Source organism: Vidua chalybeata, chromosome 15, assembly GCF_026979565.1.
Source record: "Vidua chalybeata isolate OUT-0048 chromosome 15, bVidCha1 merged haplotype, whole genome shotgun sequence".
Lineage (NCBI taxonomy): Eukaryota > Metazoa > Chordata > Aves > Passeriformes > Viduidae > Vidua > Vidua chalybeata.
The window spans coordinates 11754612-11773869 of record NC_071544.1 but is presented as its reverse complement, the minus strand read 5'-3'; the positions used below and the strand labels follow the sequence as shown (position 1 = coordinate 11773869).

Here is a 19258-nt window from a genome sequence, read left to right as displayed (position 1 = left end):
AGCCATCCAGGTCTTGTACACAAAAAGAAAAAAAAACAACCCAAGTCACTTGACCACAGTTTCACCCCCAAAATTGGAGATAATTTATTAAACTTTATCACTGACTGAAAAAAGTCACTAATGTCTCTTATAATAAGTTAATGTTCTTAACAGAAAAACCCCAAGCCATGATTACTGCATTTGCTCAGACTTAATACATTTACTTTAACAGTACGGTACTCAATAGGTTCCCCTTCACAGAAGGGAGTTTTCAACCACACCGCAAGCCTTAGAATCTTCCCCACTGCTCACTCAGACAAAATAAACTCCCAAGATGGCAACTTAGCAGCCTGGCATCCTGCTTGTCTCCTCTGCAGGTCACAGCAAACACCAAACACCTTCACCACCAGCCATGGCCAAAGGGAGCTGCAGCAATGACAGCTCAGCTTTGCACCCACAGCCCCAAGTGTTCTTCAGGTGTGCTGCAGAGGCAGAGGTCTCATCCTGACTCCTCTCAAGGGGCTGACAAAGCAACCTAGGCAGCAGGAGACTTCTCTAACCCCCAGAGAGCTGTGAGAACATGGGCAGGGCAGGTGTGACACCTGACAAAGTGATGAGATTGCACGAGTGGGTGCAGCTCTCCCAGCATGTCCATGAGGGTGGAATACAGAACCCTGCTCACTCTGGTGACACTGCAGTCATCATTCCTCCTTGATCCCACAGACAGTGTTTGAGTGTCCCTCCCCTCTCCACAGCCACCCCTTGCACAGCACTTAGACCATCCTCAAACCCCTCAGCTGCCCTGGGGGTCAGTTCTTACCTTACCATACAGTACACTCTCCTCTCACTGTACCTTTTGGCTTCTAAGTTATTAGTGCTCACATAAAGGGACAAAGAATTCTAGAAACTCCCTGTAGCCAAAGCACCCACAATCCTGGACCAGGAGTGCAGCCTCCAGGGAGGCTCCCCAGATACAGCATGTTAAAGCAGCTCCTCCTCCTCAAGACTCCTTGCAGCCAGTGCCTGCGAGCTCTGCAAGTTTACCAAGCAGGAGTCAGTATCCTAAAATTCACCTATTCAGAATGTTTTGGGGGAAATCGTTGTAGCCATCTACCATTTATGCCTGGTCCCACACCCCCAGCCCTGCCACCAATAAGCACAAAGAAGTCAGCAAGCAAGATTCAGAATTAAAAAACCTGTGTGTGCATGACCACGCACACTCCCTGCTACCAGCAACTCCTCTCCCCTCTCCAGCTGCAGGGAGGGCAACATCCCACAGCCCTGAACAGCAGGTCCATCACATGCCTTGGAGGCAGTTGCAGCCTTCTGCAAGGGGGTGACAGACCCATGCTCGCAGCAGCTATCACGATGCTATGGAAGCACAGAGCTCTTTGGTCAATAACAGCAGTCAAAGCCACCAGCATCACATCTCCAACCTGTGGAGGTTGATAAAATAAAAAATAAACTCTCGAGCCAGACAGCTGCAAAAGCTGGCTCAGCCCACCCATCCACACGACCAGAGAGAGAAACCAACAAGCTGTTTTGTTACTCAGCAACCTCTATCCTCCTCCTGCTTCCCCTCTTCGTCCTCTTCCGTTTCTGTTTTGATCTGGGCCACCCCGAGCCGGTAGAGCGCATCACGGATCACCACCTCCCCGGGCTGGCAGCTCTGCACGATCTCCTGGATCTGCCTGTTCACGATTTCCCTGCTGGTGAGGAAGTCCATGAGGCGGTTGTAGAGGTAATAGTGCGTGGGGTTCTCGAAGGTGATGGGCCGTTGGCGCACGTTGCTGGTTTTGCTGTCGTTGATGGCGGCGGCGATGGCGCCGTACGGCTCCAGCTCGCGGCACAGGGAGATGCAGCGGTGCCGAGCCGTGGGGTCCCAGGGGCTGCTCTGCTCCGAGCCCGTGTGCACGATTCGGCGCGCCGAGGACTTGGTGATGGGGTGCTGAAGGGAGTGCTCAGCCACCATCACGTCTACACTGTAGTGCTGGTCCAGCAGTTCAGGGCAGGACACGTACTGGGGGAGAGACACACGCACACCAGGTGGAACAACAAGTAACTTCCACACAGCTGAGAAGACAAAACTACTGGCTGGCCGAACTCCAACCAACACTGTGACCCAGATCAGAGGGAGGGCTAAATGATCCAGGCTTCCCCTGCATGCCACAAAGATGGTGTGTACACTCCCTCCTCACTTGTATGCCCTCAGATAATCCTAAGGCATCAGGAACAATCTTTCTCTCTCACTTCTCAAGGAACAGCAGTAGTCTGAAAGAAGTGAGTTGCTGTGTCAAAATAAGTGAAGTGCTCCAAAGTTCATGATCTGAACTGTTACAATGCACTCCCAGCACAGCTCTTCCTCTTAAGGACAATTAATCAAACACAAACCCCAGGCAACACCTAATACATTCTGCTAAGCTTAGGAATGATGCACTGGCAAAGCTTAAATCAGGAGATACTTATCAGGTCAAATTCACCCTTGGCAGTGTTCAAGACCAGGTTGGATGGGGCTGTAGGAGACCTGGCCTAGTAGAAGGTGACCCTGCCTGTGACAGGAGGGTGAAATGGATGAGCTTTAAGGGCCCTTCCAACCCGAACCATTCTATGATTCTACGAAATTATCTCGAGCCACAATGCAGGTTACATATGGGGGGGATGGGAGGGTGTTAATTTCAATCTCCCTTGCCACTTTTCCGTACTGGACTGGCACAGCAGACAGCAAAGATGTAACTAACCGTTGGAGGTTCCATGGGGTCAGAGAAGCAGCCCTGGTTCTTCCCCCACATCTGGGAAGTCAGGCCAGGCCAGCAGAGGTCTGCACATAGTGCCACTGAAGAGGCTGAATCAACAACATACACTGGAGGCCAGTGACGTGAGGATACCAACAAGTCCACGTGATCCCGAGCGTTTTCTCCTCTAACTATGTACTTTGAGCCACACACAACCTAGAAAAGAGAAAGGATTGACATCAGCAGCACAATAAAACTAAAAACTTACAGAAAAAAATCTAATCTTAAAAAATTTCAGCTTTCTTTCAGTAGCCAGACAGCTACTTTCTCTACAGGTACTCTGTTTCCTTCTCATACATATTCACCTTGTCTTGGGGAATTTTCCAAGCCCTGAGGAACATGCTTCATTCCCAAGGCTCAGAGAATCCCATTCCATTGTTTTTATACAATAAGGAAGTTCCATGTTGTTAAGTCAAATAATGAATAGCCAAGAAAGAAAAAAACCATTGTGGCTCCAGTCTTCCCTACCTGATGTGGACACACTTTGTAGATTTTCCCTCCTGTGTGATGAGCAGAAGATGGTGTAATGCTTGTCCCATTCTGTACAAACTCATAGAGAGCAAGGAGGGAGTAGCAGAGCTCGTCCTAGAAAAGACAGACCCCAGAGAAAGTGACTAAAATTAACAGACTCCTGCAGAGGGGGAAAAGGCAGCATGCAAGGTCTCCCAAATCCTAATTTACACTTCATCCAGTAACTTCCTAATCTCACACCCAGTACTGTGAGGATGACAAGCAATTACACAATGCTGAGCCAGTGACAAGGTAATTACAGGCTTCCTTTCTTCTAGCCTACAAAGGTTCAATTTATTTCACCATGTGTAAATTATCCTATAACCTGCTGGCACCCATCCCTGCCCTTAGTGCAGGCAGATGAGAAATTAATTGTCTAGGATGGCAAGAGTAGATGAGGGAAAGACAGTGAAGAACAGCTCCACTCCTGCAGGCTTGTATGTGGGCAAACAAGCCATTACCTTTGTATGTGATGCTTCCCAGGGGATGCCACACTGTGTCAGAAAACTCTGCAGCTCTTCCTCACTGTAAAAGTTTATCAGCTCAGGCCTGAAGACTTCTTCCTGAAGGAGCCTCACCAAGGCACTCCCATTACCTGCAAAGGCAGGAAACAGATCTCAGCACTCATTCTCAGGAAGGGAACTTCCTAAAATAATTTCTTACGAAGACTACAGAAGCAGAGATTGCACAACCCACAGCCAGCAAGAGAAAGCTGTGAACAGTCCTACTTGCAAAGCACGTCACAGACCACTTGTCTTGAGCCCTTCACTGCTGAGGTCACCAGACTGAGCCCAGCATAGCTGCAGACTCCATAAACACTTATCTATCCTGTCATTGTAACCTTTAAATGACTGATGTGAGGACAACCAAGTGAAGAAGAGCAGAGATAAATGTTACTGCAGCCTTTGGACTGAACAGCTTCAGGCTCAGCCTTCACATCTCCCTGATTCTTTCTCTGGAGCGCCACTTCCACAAAAGCCCACACAGCTCTTCTGCAGCCCAACTCTGAAGCAGCTGCAGCCCTGTCTGCAAAGCCAACTCACACACTTGTTAAGCTTGCAAAGCCAGTTTTCCTTCCTATACACAACACCTAAATTCTTAAGGGAACCAGGTGCTAACTGATCTTAGCTCTGAGATCTGAGATTATTCCTCTCACTGTTTCTTGTTCCATGCAATCAATATGCAATGGATGTACTGAATGTTGACAACTCTGATCGGGACTAGCACATCACTCTCCTAGTTTTTCCTCAAGTTCTGTAAAAACTTATTCACCCTTTATTGAGATTGTAACAGAGATGCCAAGCACTACCAGTAACTTCCACACTGCAAGTATCAGTCTAACATGAAACAAACGCTGACTGGCATTCAAGATGTGCGTGCATCCCTCTGCAATCAGACTCTATCTCACCTGGGGTGCAATGCTCTCATGACCCCAGTGTCTCAAATGCATCAGGGCCCACCAGTGCATCCAAACTTCACAGGAAAAGCCAAGCCTCAAGTAGCAAAGTAGCCTGAGAACACCTGAAATCACCTCAGTGTTCCTGTCTTTTCTCAGCACACTTAACTTTTAAAGTGTCATGCAATCAGCAATTCTTAATGTTAAACATCACCAAGACTGATGTCACCAACACATCAAGCACTCCCTTAATAAGCACAACCTGAGCCATTACCTGGCACTGGCTGTGCATGCAGGTTCTTGTCCTTCTCTGTATTGATCACCACTGCTCCTCTCATCAGCGGAGGGAAGAAAGGAGCAACAATAGAGGCATCAAACTTTGTGATGGGGATGCTAGAAGGAAAAGCCACCTGCTCAATCACCTCTGTCTCCATCGTGGACCAAAAGTCTTCTACATTCACTTCACTTGATGGCAAGTATTCTGGCCAAGTAAACTATAGAGAGAAAGAAAGAGTGGTCAAATACAAATAACCACAGCTCATTTGACAGTTTTGTGCCAGTCTCACTCATGGCATGAGGACTATCCAGGAGAGTGCTTAGCTCAAATATAACAAGGTGGTTTCATTCTCCTAAAGCTTCCCACAACCACTTTGCATCAGGCAAGGCTCAATATTTGACATATTTGACATAAAAGTAAGACATGCTACATTTTCCTACTAGGGCTTTTTCCTCATTAGAGAAGACAGCACCTCGGGGAAACTTGAGGAAAAAAGGAATGTGTTCATATCAAAGGAAGAAGACCAAATTCAACAACTCCCATCCAAGGTTCCTACTGCCCAAGGCTGCTGGACAAAAGCTGTGGCCCAGGGACAAAGGATCTTGTTTTCCCTGAACTACACATCAACACCTCTAAGAGGAAGCACAGGCATTGCTGCTCCAGCCACATCCTCTTGTCACACATCAGCAGAAAACCACTCACAAAGGTCTCCTGTATTTATTGTGCATCATGAAGAACAGAGTCAGCAAAAAATCATTATGATCTGCTTTGAACACGAACAGGATGTGAGCTGTGGGAAAAACCTACCTCTATGTTTTTCAGTGCTAGGACATTTTCCATATTCCTCTGGGCTATTTCCACCTTGGGGGTTATGCCACAGATTCCACAGATCATATCATTGTAATCCCGGACTGTCAGGCATTCAAAAGCCCAGTAGCCATTGCACAGCAGTTCCTGGAGCTGACCCTGCTCATCAGGGCTCAGGTTTTTGTCTGAAAAGAGAAGATGCCACTGTCACAATTTTCATGTCCTGAAGCCAGTGAAGAGGCTCTCCTACACAGGATAAAACCAAACTTGCCCTTCAGAGAATTGTTACAAAGAACTGGTCATAGAGGCACTGTTTGGTTTAGGAAGTGATTTAATAGAAACACACCACACTAAAATAGGTGAGGTTTGCCTTTTTATAACCTAACAATCATCATCAGGTCACAGATTGGTATGTTACGGTAAAAAGCAAGAAGGAAAACCCACCAGTTTGCTCCTGAACAGAGTCAAGGATATTGCCAACAGCCACTCTGGGATCCTCTCCAAGTTTAATATGGTTTCGGATTGCAAACAGAAGATCCAAGCTCACTAACAATTTGTTACCCACATTGAAAAGGCCTGCAGTTAAAACAAGACAGTTATTGTCTGTAGGGTTCCAGATCTCCCTCACAAAGAAATCTATTCCTTACTGATACACAACACACTCACAAGTACAGTTTAGAGGATAATGGAAACACAAACAGTGCTTCTGCACCTCTGAAATGCAGAGTTCCCTGCTGAAAGATCAGCTCCTTTCACAGACTTACTTGTCTGTTGATTTAAAAGCTACAAGGAACAGCTGTCAATCCATCTCACTAGCCAATGCCATGAAACAGCACTCTCCAGAGATGTCTCTGACTATGATCTCAGGGGCTGCCTTGCAGAACTCATCATTCACACAGACCTACACCAGCGAATCAAGGCAACATCTTCCTCACTAGAACATTCATGTGTTTTCACTCACAAATATAGATTTACTTGCAGAATAAGCAGAAGCAATTAAAAAAATAATTCAAATGTAGTGGACTGGGGAAATGAACAAGCTTTTCTGTGCCTGGACAATGCCCTGATACTATCCCAAGGCTTCCAAAGGGTTCAGACTGTAGTCATGCTGTATGCTCACATTTTTCCTACCTGTGTAAATGTCAGTGAAGCTATGGAGGGCCAGACACTGCAGGTTCAAGCACACTTTGACCTGAGCTGTAACCACCTGTAACCGATTGGCTGTCAGCAGCCAGCACTCCTGAGGACCAGCAAGGGAACTGCAACACACAACAAACAAACCACTCTGAGTGAAGCCAATGGGTTTTTTAATCCAGCCCTGAAGTAACTTCAGACACTCCAGTTGACATAATCCAGCTCACCACATCATGTCACACCAGAAAAAGCTATATTTTAAAACACATTTCCCAGGCACAGTCAGGTCACTGCTCACGTTATTTTAAACAGCACTAGAGCATGCCTTCAGCTCCATACACTGGGAACCTGCTCTTGGGAGAGGTAGAGAAAACCTATGGCCCCAGCTGCCCTGGGAGAATTGTCTGTACCATTGCTGTGGTGATCACTAACACATTCCACCCACCAGCCTGTCCTGCACACAGAGATCCAGAAAGGTCTGCTCCTCTACAGTGTAACTGACAAGGGGGAAGTTCAGACAGTAGAGTGCTAGTGGCTGAAATACTGCTGTCCACCTGAGAAAGCAGGAATCAAAGCCAAAGTCACCTTCTTCCCACTGTGCAGGCACATGGGAGAGTCCCACATGCAGAGCACTGCAAAGCAGCCAGGCACAGGCAAGGATTTACAATGCACAGGTTGGTAAGTCCCATGGCGAGGGACAGGGTGTGAGATTGCTCTGTTCTGAAAAAAATACAGAGCATAAAAAGCATCTCTTCTGGAAAGATCTCAATTAGTCCTAGCCTGACCAAAGCAAATATCCATAATTTGTATTAAGAATTTTTTTTTGTGCAAGAAAGAAACAACATTAAACTCCCTGACATTTTGCTGTAGGAAAAATTTTAGATGATGTTTTCAGAAACAGAAGGATATCTGGTAGACTCAGGGAAAAGATATCCTACAGGCTTTCATACGAACCTACTTAAGGCAATCTAGCCTACGTACTAAAAGTTTCTGAAAGTCCTTCAGGTATCAATTTGGGTATTTGTTCCAAAAAAGCATTCACTCAAGCACACACTTAGAAATGAAAGGAATGAAAATATCATAAGCAAAAAGACACACACAGGAATTATTCAGACCAGGGAGAGAGAGGAAAAAAAGGAAATCACCCAATGTACATCTGTAAACACACAAGTTTTCCTCTCTCAGCCTCAAAGTATCAGAATGGAAAACAAAGAGGGGATGACTAATGAAAATACTGTTTCAATAAGAAAAAAGTTACATCTAGACTTTGCAGTCACTCTTTGATCCTGCTAAACCCTTTCCACACATATGGAGCTTACTCAGTGTCACTTTCACCAGCTTCACTACCAGGGGCCAAAGCAAATATTATTTCAGGCAGACTCAGAACAAAGAAAATCAGCATGAGTTTGAAAGAATCAAAATCCAAAGCAGAATCTTACTTCTGTCCCCCTTTGAACAAGGGGCTGTTACAGAGGAGGCACTGCACACACGGAGACTCGTAGTAGTTGGACCAGGAGGTCTGCTCGATGGTCACTGTCTCCTCACTCACGTTGGACAGGATGAGCCGGGAGCTGTTGAGCTCGTGGATGAGGGTGAAGATCTCTGCCAGCTCCGACTCGTTCTCGGGGATCTGCATCACCTTGCGCAGCAGCTGCAGCGTGGACTGACGCTGGGTTTCCTTCTGGGACGGCGTTAGGGGCTCGCTGGTGTTCAGCACGTCCGACTGACCTGGACTGACCTCCTAGAAAGCAACATATCCAACTAGGCAAGCATGGGGATGAAATATTAAGCCCAAAGAAGTCATAAAAGGCAGCAGAAACACAGTAGCCTTTGCACTCAGGAAACTTGACTTCTACTCTACTGCTGAATCATTGACTCCACTTCAAGCTCAAATTACTTTAACAAAAATAGTTTATTACAGCCCAGCCCTTCTGGAACTCCTGCACTGCCAAAGCATCACAGATTGGCCATTAAAATGTTAAGTGCAGGGACTGGGGATTCAGAAGGTGAGGATAACCACCAACAGGTATATAAACACTTCAATAACCCTCACCACTTGAACCCCCAGTTATCACTATCTTTCTCCACAGGTTATCAGGCACAGGCTCAGGGCAGCCTGCACAGCTCTCCAGAAGCTGGAGGAACCAAGTACTAATAGAGAACTGGGGGCTGTGATACACAGAATACACTAATCAATAACAATTGATCAGCTACCGTCTACCCTTCTCCAACACATACCATCATAACAAAGTGCACAAACACAGGAGAACCAAACTCCAGGCTGTGCCAGGAGAACAAAGAGAACCTAAACAGGCTGATCTGATTAATCCCTGAAACTCTTCTGTCAACATTTCAACCTGGATTTCTGACTAGTCTAGCAGTGAGATAAATGATCAATCAAAAGCCCAGAGACAACGATGAACTGTGTGACAGGAATGTTAAACAGATCTATAACCAGAAAAAAAACTAAATGAGGAAGAGACAAGCCACATGCCTCTCAGAATGGAAGCTGAGCTAAGCATACCGCTGTTCCTTACACAGCTGTTTGTGTCTAAGTTTCACACAGGCCATCTCAGTTTGTTTGTGTTTTTAAAGAAAAAACCAAAACCATTAAACAAAGTTATGTTCTTCAAAATAAAAAAAAAAACTGGCAAGTGGATGAGTCATTACTACACAGACTAAAATTCTGTCTTATTTACTGAGTAGGCATTTCAGCTAAGAGCAGGAAAGCTCCTTTCTTTCATTTATTGTTTTAAAAACATGACAATTCAGTATGAGAAAAGCTAACCTGTGAGACTGCAAAGGCAAAAAATAACCCTAGAATTAATTACATCCACACAGAACAGCAGACAACTGAAAGCATATTTATACACCAGGAAATAAACCCTACATCCAGAAATAAGAACAGGTTGGAAATAAGATTGCTAATACAAACCCTTAAAAACAGGAAGCTCTAATACAAGATGTACTAACTTAACTGACACTAGCCCCAAACTGCTCACAAAGCAGAGAATACTTGGGAGTCTCTTGATGAAGTTTGAAGTTCAACAAAGCTGACACAGCAATGCGGTGACTTCAGGGTCAATTTTCCCAGCAAGTACTGACACAACAGAACCATTTTTAAGTTGAGGAGACACCCAGTGGTAGCACTGGGTGTGCTCAGACTCTCTCAGCCTGAAGCACCACTGCTACAGGAGTTCGACAAACATCATCACAAATATTTTAAATAGGAACCATTCTGCCAGAAAAGTTTATCATAATGAAAAAATAAAAAAGCCCAAACCACGCTTCCACAGGGACTTGAAAACTAAACTCTGCCCAGCTCACAACAGACATGTGATAAAACAAGCCAGCTTGAAACTTACCAGGGATTTTGCTGTTTTCTCAGTCCTGTCTTTGGCAAGGTTGTATCCACAGCTTGGGCAGATGCGTGGCTTGTGCCTGTTCGTATACACATAGCTGCAGGAGGGGTTCTTGCATTTCCCTCTGCCACGTGATGTTGCTAATCCCAAATCCTGAATGACATAAAAGGGATGTTTGCTGACCTTAACTTTTAATAGGTGGACTCCATGATGTTAAAGGTCTTTTCCAGCCTGAATGACTCTATGATTCTAAGCCAACAAGATTCTAAAAAAGATTATTATATGTTTTATCTCCACTTTCTAACATCTTGTTTAAACATCAATAGCAAGCCCTGTCACTTTGCACAGAACCCTTTAAGTAGCACTTAAACATTCTAGGGCCAGTTCTCCAAAGCAGAAGCACATTAAATTCATTCAGAAACCCCTGATCCTCCCTGCTGAACTCAAGGAGGGAATGGGGATTATGCATTGGGACAGGAGTAAAAATCAATCTCTTAACAAGGCCCCAAACATAACTGCAAAACAGAACACAGTCATCCTGGACTAGGTCTAGAGATGACACAAAGAACAGATTATTTCATGTTAAAAACAAGATGTATTTGTGCAAGTCAGCAAAACAGAAGCCCCTTATCATTCTCATCCCAGAGAGGACACTCCCCGTGGCATAAGTCACACTAGTTGAAAAATTCTCACCAAAGTTACAGTGCAACTGTACTTGTAGGAAGGGAATATGTCTGGTTTGACCTCTTCAACTTTAACCTGAGATGCCCTGCTTGTCACAGAACTGTGGAGCTAGAGATTGAAATCAGAAAAAAAAAACCATCAGACATCCACTACTAAATACATACATGCACCAATATCAATATCTATTAGCATTCTTGCCCCCAAGAGATTAATTAATGTTCATTTAATATTCATAATACCATAAGACACTATTTTGCATGCAAAGGAATTACAATTTACAGATTCATTTCAGCACCTTGGCATACTCAGCCATATTTTACACATGAAAAGCTCAGTACTCAATATTGCATGTCCGATTATCAAAGCACCAGCAGATCTTTAAAACATCTTCTGGAAGTAGCTGGGAGGTTCCCAAAGTAACCAACAGCAGGATTGCCCAATAGCATCTCTCAGCTCAGCTCCCACACTCAGCCACCAAGCAGTCATTCTACTATCCAGCCATATAATAAAAACAGCCACTCACAGATATCATCATCATAAGGCTGCTACATTTTTTGTTCTATTTCTCACTCAGGTCATATCACTCACCTGGGAGAAGAAAAAAAAAACAACAAACAAAAACCACAAACAAAACCCTCCCCCAAAAAATCCAGGAAAATAGTTTGCATTTGAAGAACAAACAACCTTTTGCTCCTCAGCAGTTGGTGGCTGCAGAACTGACTGGCCCAATTGTTTCAGTGTACTGGGCTTCAAGCCTGATGTTCTCACAGGGGAATGCTTGTCTAGAAGGAGGAAAGAGATGCACTAGGTAAAATGTGAGAAAACAGGTTTTATTTCTTTCTGACAACTTTGTTAAATGCCACTATAGTCATGTGAGATCTTTCCTCTGAGCTTGAAATAACCCAAGCAGGTGTTTCATGACCCATTTACTCCACTCAGGCAGAGACAAACTGTTCTCTTCCTAGCATTGGTAACCACCTCCCCTGAAATCTATCTTATTATTGGTAGACACCACTTCAGCAAGGGGAGGAAAAACAACAGCTCCCAAAGCACACAGAGAATGCTGCTTTTACCAGTACTTGCAAAGGCCTGCCTGCTGCTCAGCTGGTCCGTGCGGGCTTCTCTCCTCACGCTGAATGGAGCGGGCAGAATGGCTCGCATGGGTCTGGCTGCAGCCAGCAAGGAGGGCTTGGGTCTTGGTTTACTCTTTACTTCTTGTCCCTTGTGTGTAGCAGCTGTTGCATCAGTTCTGAAAAACAAGAGCTACAAGTGGAAAAATATTCCATCTATTTCCCTTCAGCTTCAGCTTTCCTCTTTTCCCTGAATTGTGCTTTGTTAGCACACTAATCATAGCTATTGCAGTAGAAAGAGAGACAGTGCTAAGGCTGCATCTGCCCTGTGACTACAATCTGTCACTTAAAAAAAATAGTTCTGATGGACAAAGACTCAAGGAATAATCCTGAACTGGCACAAAACAGACAGCAAACACAGTAAATCTTACAGGACGCACTGCCAACAGCCTTCAACTTCTTGGACTAGTCCCATGAGAACACAATAGACATCATATGCTCCCATAACACATGGAAAACTGACTCACCCCACCACTGGCTTTTTCACAGAGGCATTTGGACTCAAAACCTCAGAAGACGTCGACATCCCCAGCCCTACACTTCCTTTCTCTGCCTGCTCCGAAGAGGTGTCTGCTTGCCGCTGGCTCTCTTGGCCCAGCTCCACTCCAACAGCACTCCTCCTGTCTTCAGCAAGCACGTTATTTGGGAGAAAGTGGCCCTCAGAGATGATCACTTCCTCCCACTCTATCTCAGGCATCTGCCCTCCGACAGGCACAGCATTCAGCAGCTGGCTGACAGCTTCGGAGCTCTCCAAGGCAGACTTGGAGGAGCTCTCACTAACGGCCGTGGGTTCTGTGAGGGCTGACTGCTGACCTCTTTTAGCTGCTGGAGTTTTAAGAGAGGTGCCTGAATTTGGCTCAGATTTGCTTTTTGGTTGCTTTTCCTGGAAACAAGGAGAGAGTCACATTTCAGAGCTTTCAGCTTTCACAGACAAGCAAGTCCCCTGCACATATGCCATGTTTCCCGTGGCCTATTTAATGTTGGATCAAAACAGCAAAATTCTAAATATTTAAGCAGTAAGGGAGTAGACAGACATCTCCTACAAAAGCAAAGGCCCTGATAACATTGTATCTAGCCTCTTGGCCCTTCATGTATTATTTTTAGACACTGTTTACTTTGACGAATCAATCTTTCTTAAACTCCCTTAAATATCACCATTAGCATCAACACCACAAAGTCACCCACCACCTCTGTAGCAAGGGCCCACCTCCTACACTCCTCTTTCATGGCTTCAGTTCTCTGATAATGCCTGTTCTTCCACATTATTGAGCAAAGGGAGTTAAGACAGAGAATTTGCATCTTTTGGATACATGCTTTCAGAAAAGCAAGCATGTGAGCCAACCAGAAAACAGAATTACTTAGGAGGATTTTCTAACTTTAAGAAAAATGACAGTTCCAAGACTAAGGCTACAGAAATCATTGTACTGGAGTCAACAAAGGCACAATGAACACTGAACTGGAATATGGAAAAAGATATCAGGACTGGAATCCAGCAGATCAGAGTAAGTCTGAAAGACAAAAAGGAAAACTCCCTCTAAAACCTTTCAGTTCTAACCAGGGTAGGATTGAACAGCAGCAGACATGCCCTGCTCAGGCAGAATCCAGAAATACTTTTTGCATTCAGCCATCTCCCTACCTCAGCAAGTTTATCAAACAAAAGTGAAGATGTCACCATCACTATTTGTACCCTACCACACAGGAAGCTCAGCCTTCAGCTCAGACACCACAGAGTTTGCAAGCTGCCCAAAAGTTCTCATCCCTGAATGTTTAATGGATCCAGACACAAAACAAAGGAGGTTCAAATCAAATCCACACAAAGCCACTGAATGCCAATGCCAATTTTCACACTGAGAACATTCTTTAAATTGTGCCTGAGGAGTCTTGCTTCAGACAGAAATGCACATCTGTTCAGAGCTGACTAATTACCAGGATAGTGCCAAGGTTTAAGGATCAAGTGTGTTTTTCTGTACACAGCTAGCAGAGATGCCAATAACTTAAGCAGAGTAGGCATCATGTGGAGGAACTCTTCCACTCAGACAAGCTTCACAACTCTACCAACACCTGGAAACTTTCTTCCAGAGGTCAGAATATCATGATCAGACACATGGCCATGAGACAACAATACCCAACAGCACTTCAGCTTCCACTAGATCAATTTTATTAACCAGTTCCTAAAGGATTGTTAACTGAGATTTGTTCCTCCTCTCTGTTAATAAAACAACGTTGAAAGACCACAGAAAACTAAATTTGTGGAAAAACTTCAAATGCTGATATTAATTACCACAAAACAATTTCCCGAGCTTAGGTGGGGCTGTAGCAGGAAGAACAGGCAATGCCTTCCAGTCAGGCATTCCAGTCAGGAACTGTGCAGGCAGAGGGCCAGAAGAATGTGTAACCTCTCAATGAGAGAGCTAGCAAATGCAGCCCCATCTATTCTAACAGATATGAGCAGCATCTTTACCCTGGTATGGTGATTTCAGGTCTCATCTTGGCTAAGTGTCCTCTGTAACAGCGACCTGCTCCAGCACATGCACTGGAACACAAGTGCAGGGATAATTTCTGGTGTATCTGACCTCCTGTGCTAGATCTACAGGTCTAGAAGTATCACAGGCATTCATAAAACCAGCACTTTTTGTCTCAAAGTCAGGAAAGGAAAGACAAATCTACCTTTGGGATCCATTTCCCTCCCAGGAAGTTCCCACACGTTGGGCATTTTGGTGGCTTATGCCTGGTGACATAAGTGAAGGAACAGCCAGGATTGGTGCAATTTCCATGTCCCCTGCGAGTATAGGTGGTTGTCTGAAACAAGAATTGTCAAGAATTTGTCTACAGACCTGCAAACCACAAAGCTGTGCTGATCACTTCTTTTCCCTCATAAGCACCTTACAAATGTTATTTGGCAAATCACCAACCTTCCACTATTATTCATTTTACTGAACAAACACCACACAGCTGGGTCAGGGTGAGTCAGCACCATAAGTACTGCGAGTCTAAATGCTCAGTCTACACAACAGCTTGAAGACAAGTACTCATGATGCAAAGGTAGTTTTGCCAGTAATTTGTTGCTGTATGGGATGGTCAAGTGTTCCCTGGTCCTTCACTGTAACTTGCTATGAACTACTGAAACACGAGCAGCATCACCAGGCACTATTTGTACAGACAACTAAAGCAGAATGTGTCATCTTTGCCAGGACAACTGCACTGACACATTTGAGTTTTCGTCAGCACAGCACTTCCCAATATCCTGTTCTCAACACTCCTGAGGGAGCTGTTGTACTGTAACTCCCTAACTAGGTACAGATTTTTTTTCTAGAAATGCAAGTGCTACTGTCAAAGAAATGAGTCAATTTTAACCAGATCATTCTCTGGAACAAAGACCTGAGGTATTTCCGTTCTCCCCGAGACAACTGGAAGAGCATCACACTATGCACCACTATAAATATCTGCAGTGTTCCACCAGCTGGAAGCATAGAGAACCTGGAGAACAGGATTTGATGCTAGCTTATATAACTGAAGAAGCTGCAGTACTGACTGTACAATGAACTCCCAAAATGGCTACAAAAACATTCCAGGTGGCTGGAGTTAGATTAGTGAAATAATACTATTCTTCCTCATGCAATAGGCCACACAGCCTTTAATATGGCTTCTCAAAACCTCAGGTCATTGCTCCCTCCTGCCAAAGAGCTTTGGAGTTCATATTTTCCTGCCATAAGAGCAGATCCCTGCCCTTAAAGGGATGGACACTGCTTTTTATGAAGACAAATATGCATCCAACTAGTGGATGTAGATGGCTACACAGAAACTGCTGTTGGCCAGATGCGTTGTGATAGCTTTAACTACTCCACCTGTTTCCAATAATTCCCTGAGGAAGAAGGCAGAAGAAATGGGCCCTGTAAGACACTGTAGGAAGTCAGAGACCCTCTCAGCCTATGCAAGACATAAGACAAGGGACAAGTAATACATCAAGTAATAAGACGACTCCAAGTTGGATTATCTTTAAAAACTGAATCACGAGCAAATCCCTCCCTCTAACGTCTTTAAGACAAATCTATGACAATACAGCCAAACATTAACATAACATACAAGACTCTGAATTTCTTACCAATTTAATTGATGCTGGGTTCTCCACAACAGAATGAGCTTGCAAAGGTAACATGATATACTGTGTTGCTGGTGTGGAGGGGTTACTCTCTTCAGTATCCTAAAATGAAGCCAAAGGGAAAATACATGCAGAAAACATGACATGGTGACCCATATCCCTCCCTCTCATGAACATTAATGTGTCTTAAGGACTGCTGAGACCAGAATACAGGGTAGAGTAGCAATCATTTCAAAAGCAACGGCCTTACCAGATGTACTCTGGAAATTACCAAACTCCTCAAACAAAACAGAGAATCCAACTCTTCACAGACTAAAGTTTCTATGACTGATCCCTAAAACTTCAGCTTAAAAGGACTCCCTTCTACCTCTCTGCAACCAGGAAAACAGCTATCAGGAGCACAGAAGTAGCATTTTTTCTCACCAAAATCTTGCAGTGCAACTGCAGAACCCAATTACTGGCACTGCAATACCTCAAATATTGTTATAACAAAACAATTAAAAGAACTCAAGTCATGTTAAGACACATTTGGTATCAGTACAGCGCTGAGTCAATCTGCAAGCAGAGACAACTCAGTCCAGGAGTTACTTTTGTATCATTAATTACAAAAGTTTCTGTTTCTCTCAGCATTGAGCATCAGCAAGTTGGGCAATCAGAGGATCTCCTGCACCCACTGAGGATCTCAAGTAGAATGGGGGAAAGAGCACTCAGATGTTTCAGGTGAGATCTGGCAGGAGCCTGAGTGTCACTGGAAAAACTTACCCTCCCAGTCACCACGGTCAGCACAGACACCCCATCGGGCACCTGGGGACGGGCCACAGCGATGCCCCCGTTGGAGATGTCTGTGGAGCTGCTAACCAGGGTCTCCTCAATAACCACTCGGGCTGTCTGGTACGGCTGTCCTTCTACTTCCAAAGAAGCCTCATCCAAGAGGATCTCTCCAGCCACTTTCTCTGTCACAGGCCCAACATAATGAGAGAGAACCTCTGAGGTAACTGGTTCATCCGCAGCCTCGGGCTGGGCAAAGGCTGCCGTGTCCTCTGCCAGCCCCTCGATGGCAATGCGCTGCTCCGAGACGCCGGCCTGGCGCGAGTCCACGGGAAGGACGTTCTGCACGGTGTCACGGGGCACACTGGTGACATTCCTGGGAGCTGCCAAGCCTTCGGATGCTGCCGGGCTCTGTGTCACACACAGCTCCAGAGACTGCCTGCTCCCGTCTTCTTGAAGAGTGGTTTTGGGAATAATTATATAATCGGAGCGAGGAAGAATCTTACGGAAGCCTGGAACGTCAGGGACTACTGCAGTTCGAGTGGATGCCTTGGAGTTCTGTGGGCAAAACCAGAGGATGGAATGAATTAATATGAGAAAAGGAAGAGATTAAGTTCTCAATCCTGCTATTTTAGTGCCTAAGGTTCAAATGGTTTCCTGTAGTTTGCTGGGAATTTCTCCACATGACAGAGCCTGCAGAATCCCTCTCAGTCCTGGTTTTATCACCACTTTACCAACACTCACTCTGATGAAAGGACACAAAAATAAATGCCATGAGCAGGTACCAGACATATCCATCCTGGATTACAAACCATCCTCCCTCAACTGAACAGAAGGCAAAAGGAAAAAGGCAGTGGCCTCACACTGCTTCTCTAAAGGCTGCCCTGAGCAAGGATACAAACTGGAATCTGCAGTGCAATGACTCTCCCACACAGTGCTACGTAAGCAGGTAACTGCCTCTCTCCTCAGAGCCAAAGAACTCCCAGGAAGACAACTCACCGGGTCCAGTCCCTCTTTCTCTAGCTTGGCTTTCTCCAAGTAGTAGCTCTTTTCAGCCACACTGAGCAACCTCCAGCTCTCACTGATCTTTTTGTTTATTTCAGATTGAGGGAGGTGTGGAAGCTCTTGTTGTACTTTCAAGTAAATATCATAATAGTAGAGAAGGTAAGCAGATCTGAAACACAACCAGAAATTGAAATATTAAGGTCGTTCTACATAAATTCCTTCCTAAATAAAATCCACACGGTTTAGGTTTGTGTCAAGGTCATGTGACAAGCAAGTTATATTTGATTTTATTTGCAAATGCATTTTTTAACCAAACGGAAACTCCTTTTCTGAGGAGAACCTCAGAAGAAAAAAAGAGAACCTCTGAGGAACAGCCTAAGGCAAATTATTCTGGGATAAACAAACTCTAAACTGAGCAACAGTGGCACCTGTAAAGAACGTCTGAGCAGGCCCAAAGTGTCAAGCTGATATTTTATATACAATGTTTTACACTATGAAGTGCTCCAAGTGCACTGCAAAGTCCACTTATGTCAGAAACAAGGAAAACTGCTCCCACACCCTACAAAGGAACTAAATGATGAAGGCAGAAAGAACTTACCGAGGCTTCTTGGCTTTTTCTCCATGATCACCAGTACTTTTATGTTTCTTCTTCTTCTTGGATGGCACTGGTGACGTGTAAGTGTAAGTGCTCTCTATCTCCTCCATCACCACAGTTACCTCAGCGCCATCATAGGGAGCCTCCATGGCTAAAACACATATTCTGTGTTAGCTCGTGCCAAATTATACAATGTTTCTCCCAACAAATAGCACTTTTCATCACTTCAGTAAACTAACAGCACTGGAGGCATTTAAGTTTGACTCTATGCGGCGCTCTGGTGGGATGCAACAATTCTAATTAAATCAAGATAACTAAGAGTTCTCTATTTTTCTACTTTTAGAAGGAAACTTCTGTTTCTATAACCCCAATACCATCAGTTCACTGCGGATGCAGTACACTGCATCTGCATTTCCAGAGCTGCGATGGCACGGGCAACTCTCAGGTAACTCTGGTGACCCAGAGGGAGCCGCACGCTCTGCGGCTGTAGCTGTGTGGCTACAAGGTGTCACATCACGGCCACGCTACGCGAGCCGGGCCGGAGGCTGAACGAGCAGGAAGGCTCACAGCCCCCTCAGCCACCGCCAGCTCCCCGCGGCTCCTCGCCTGACAGCGGAGACGGACGGCTCCAGCCCCCGGGGCGCTGGGAGACGGGGAGGACACGGGAGATAAAGGCAGCACCACGTACGCAGGGACAGCCCCGGCACGGCCCGCTCCTCG

The 19258-nt window shown here is 45.1% G+C and overlaps 1 protein-coding gene across 3 annotated transcripts in view; it reads right to left on the bottom strand.

Annotated features, from left to right (window-relative positions):
- Nucleotides 1-54: 54 nt before the first annotated feature.
- HMGXB3 (HMG-box containing 3) overlaps nt 55-19258 on the bottom strand; it is a 19391-nt gene continuing 187 nt past the window's right edge. Inside the window, exons 2-20 of one of the 3 annotated variants that reach the window (XM_053956412.1) lie at nt 18542-18689; nt 17938-18112; nt 16933-17496; nt 16174-16272; nt 14739-14870; nt 12539-12954; nt 12015-12190; nt 11626-11723; nt 10951-11049; nt 10261-10410; nt 8335-8636; nt 6893-7020; nt 6206-6337; nt 5762-5946; nt 4952-5171; nt 3743-3876; nt 3240-3356; nt 2718-2927; nt 55-1999 (exon numbers count right to left, since the gene is read on the bottom strand). In XM_053956412.1, coding sequence (XP_053812387.1) covers nt 1529-1999; nt 2718-2927; nt 3240-3356; nt 3743-3876; nt 4952-5171; nt 5762-5946; nt 6206-6337; nt 6893-7020; nt 8335-8636; nt 10261-10410; nt 10951-11049; nt 11626-11723; nt 12015-12190; nt 12539-12954; nt 14739-14870; nt 16174-16272; nt 16933-17496; nt 17938-18112; nt 18542-18687 — 3954 coding nt within the window. In that variant the 5' untranslated portion in view covers nt 18688-18689 and the 3' untranslated portion in view covers nt 55-1528. The remainder of the gene's footprint in view (nt 2000-2717; nt 2928-3239; nt 3357-3742; nt 3877-4951; nt 5172-5761; nt 5947-6205; nt 6338-6892; nt 7021-8334; nt 8637-10260; nt 10411-10950; nt 11050-11625; nt 11724-12014; nt 12191-12538; nt 12955-14738; nt 14871-16173; nt 16273-16932; nt 17497-17937; nt 18113-18541; nt 18690-19258) is intronic. The other 2 variants (XM_053956414.1, XM_053956415.1) reach the window with 2 other exon arrangements.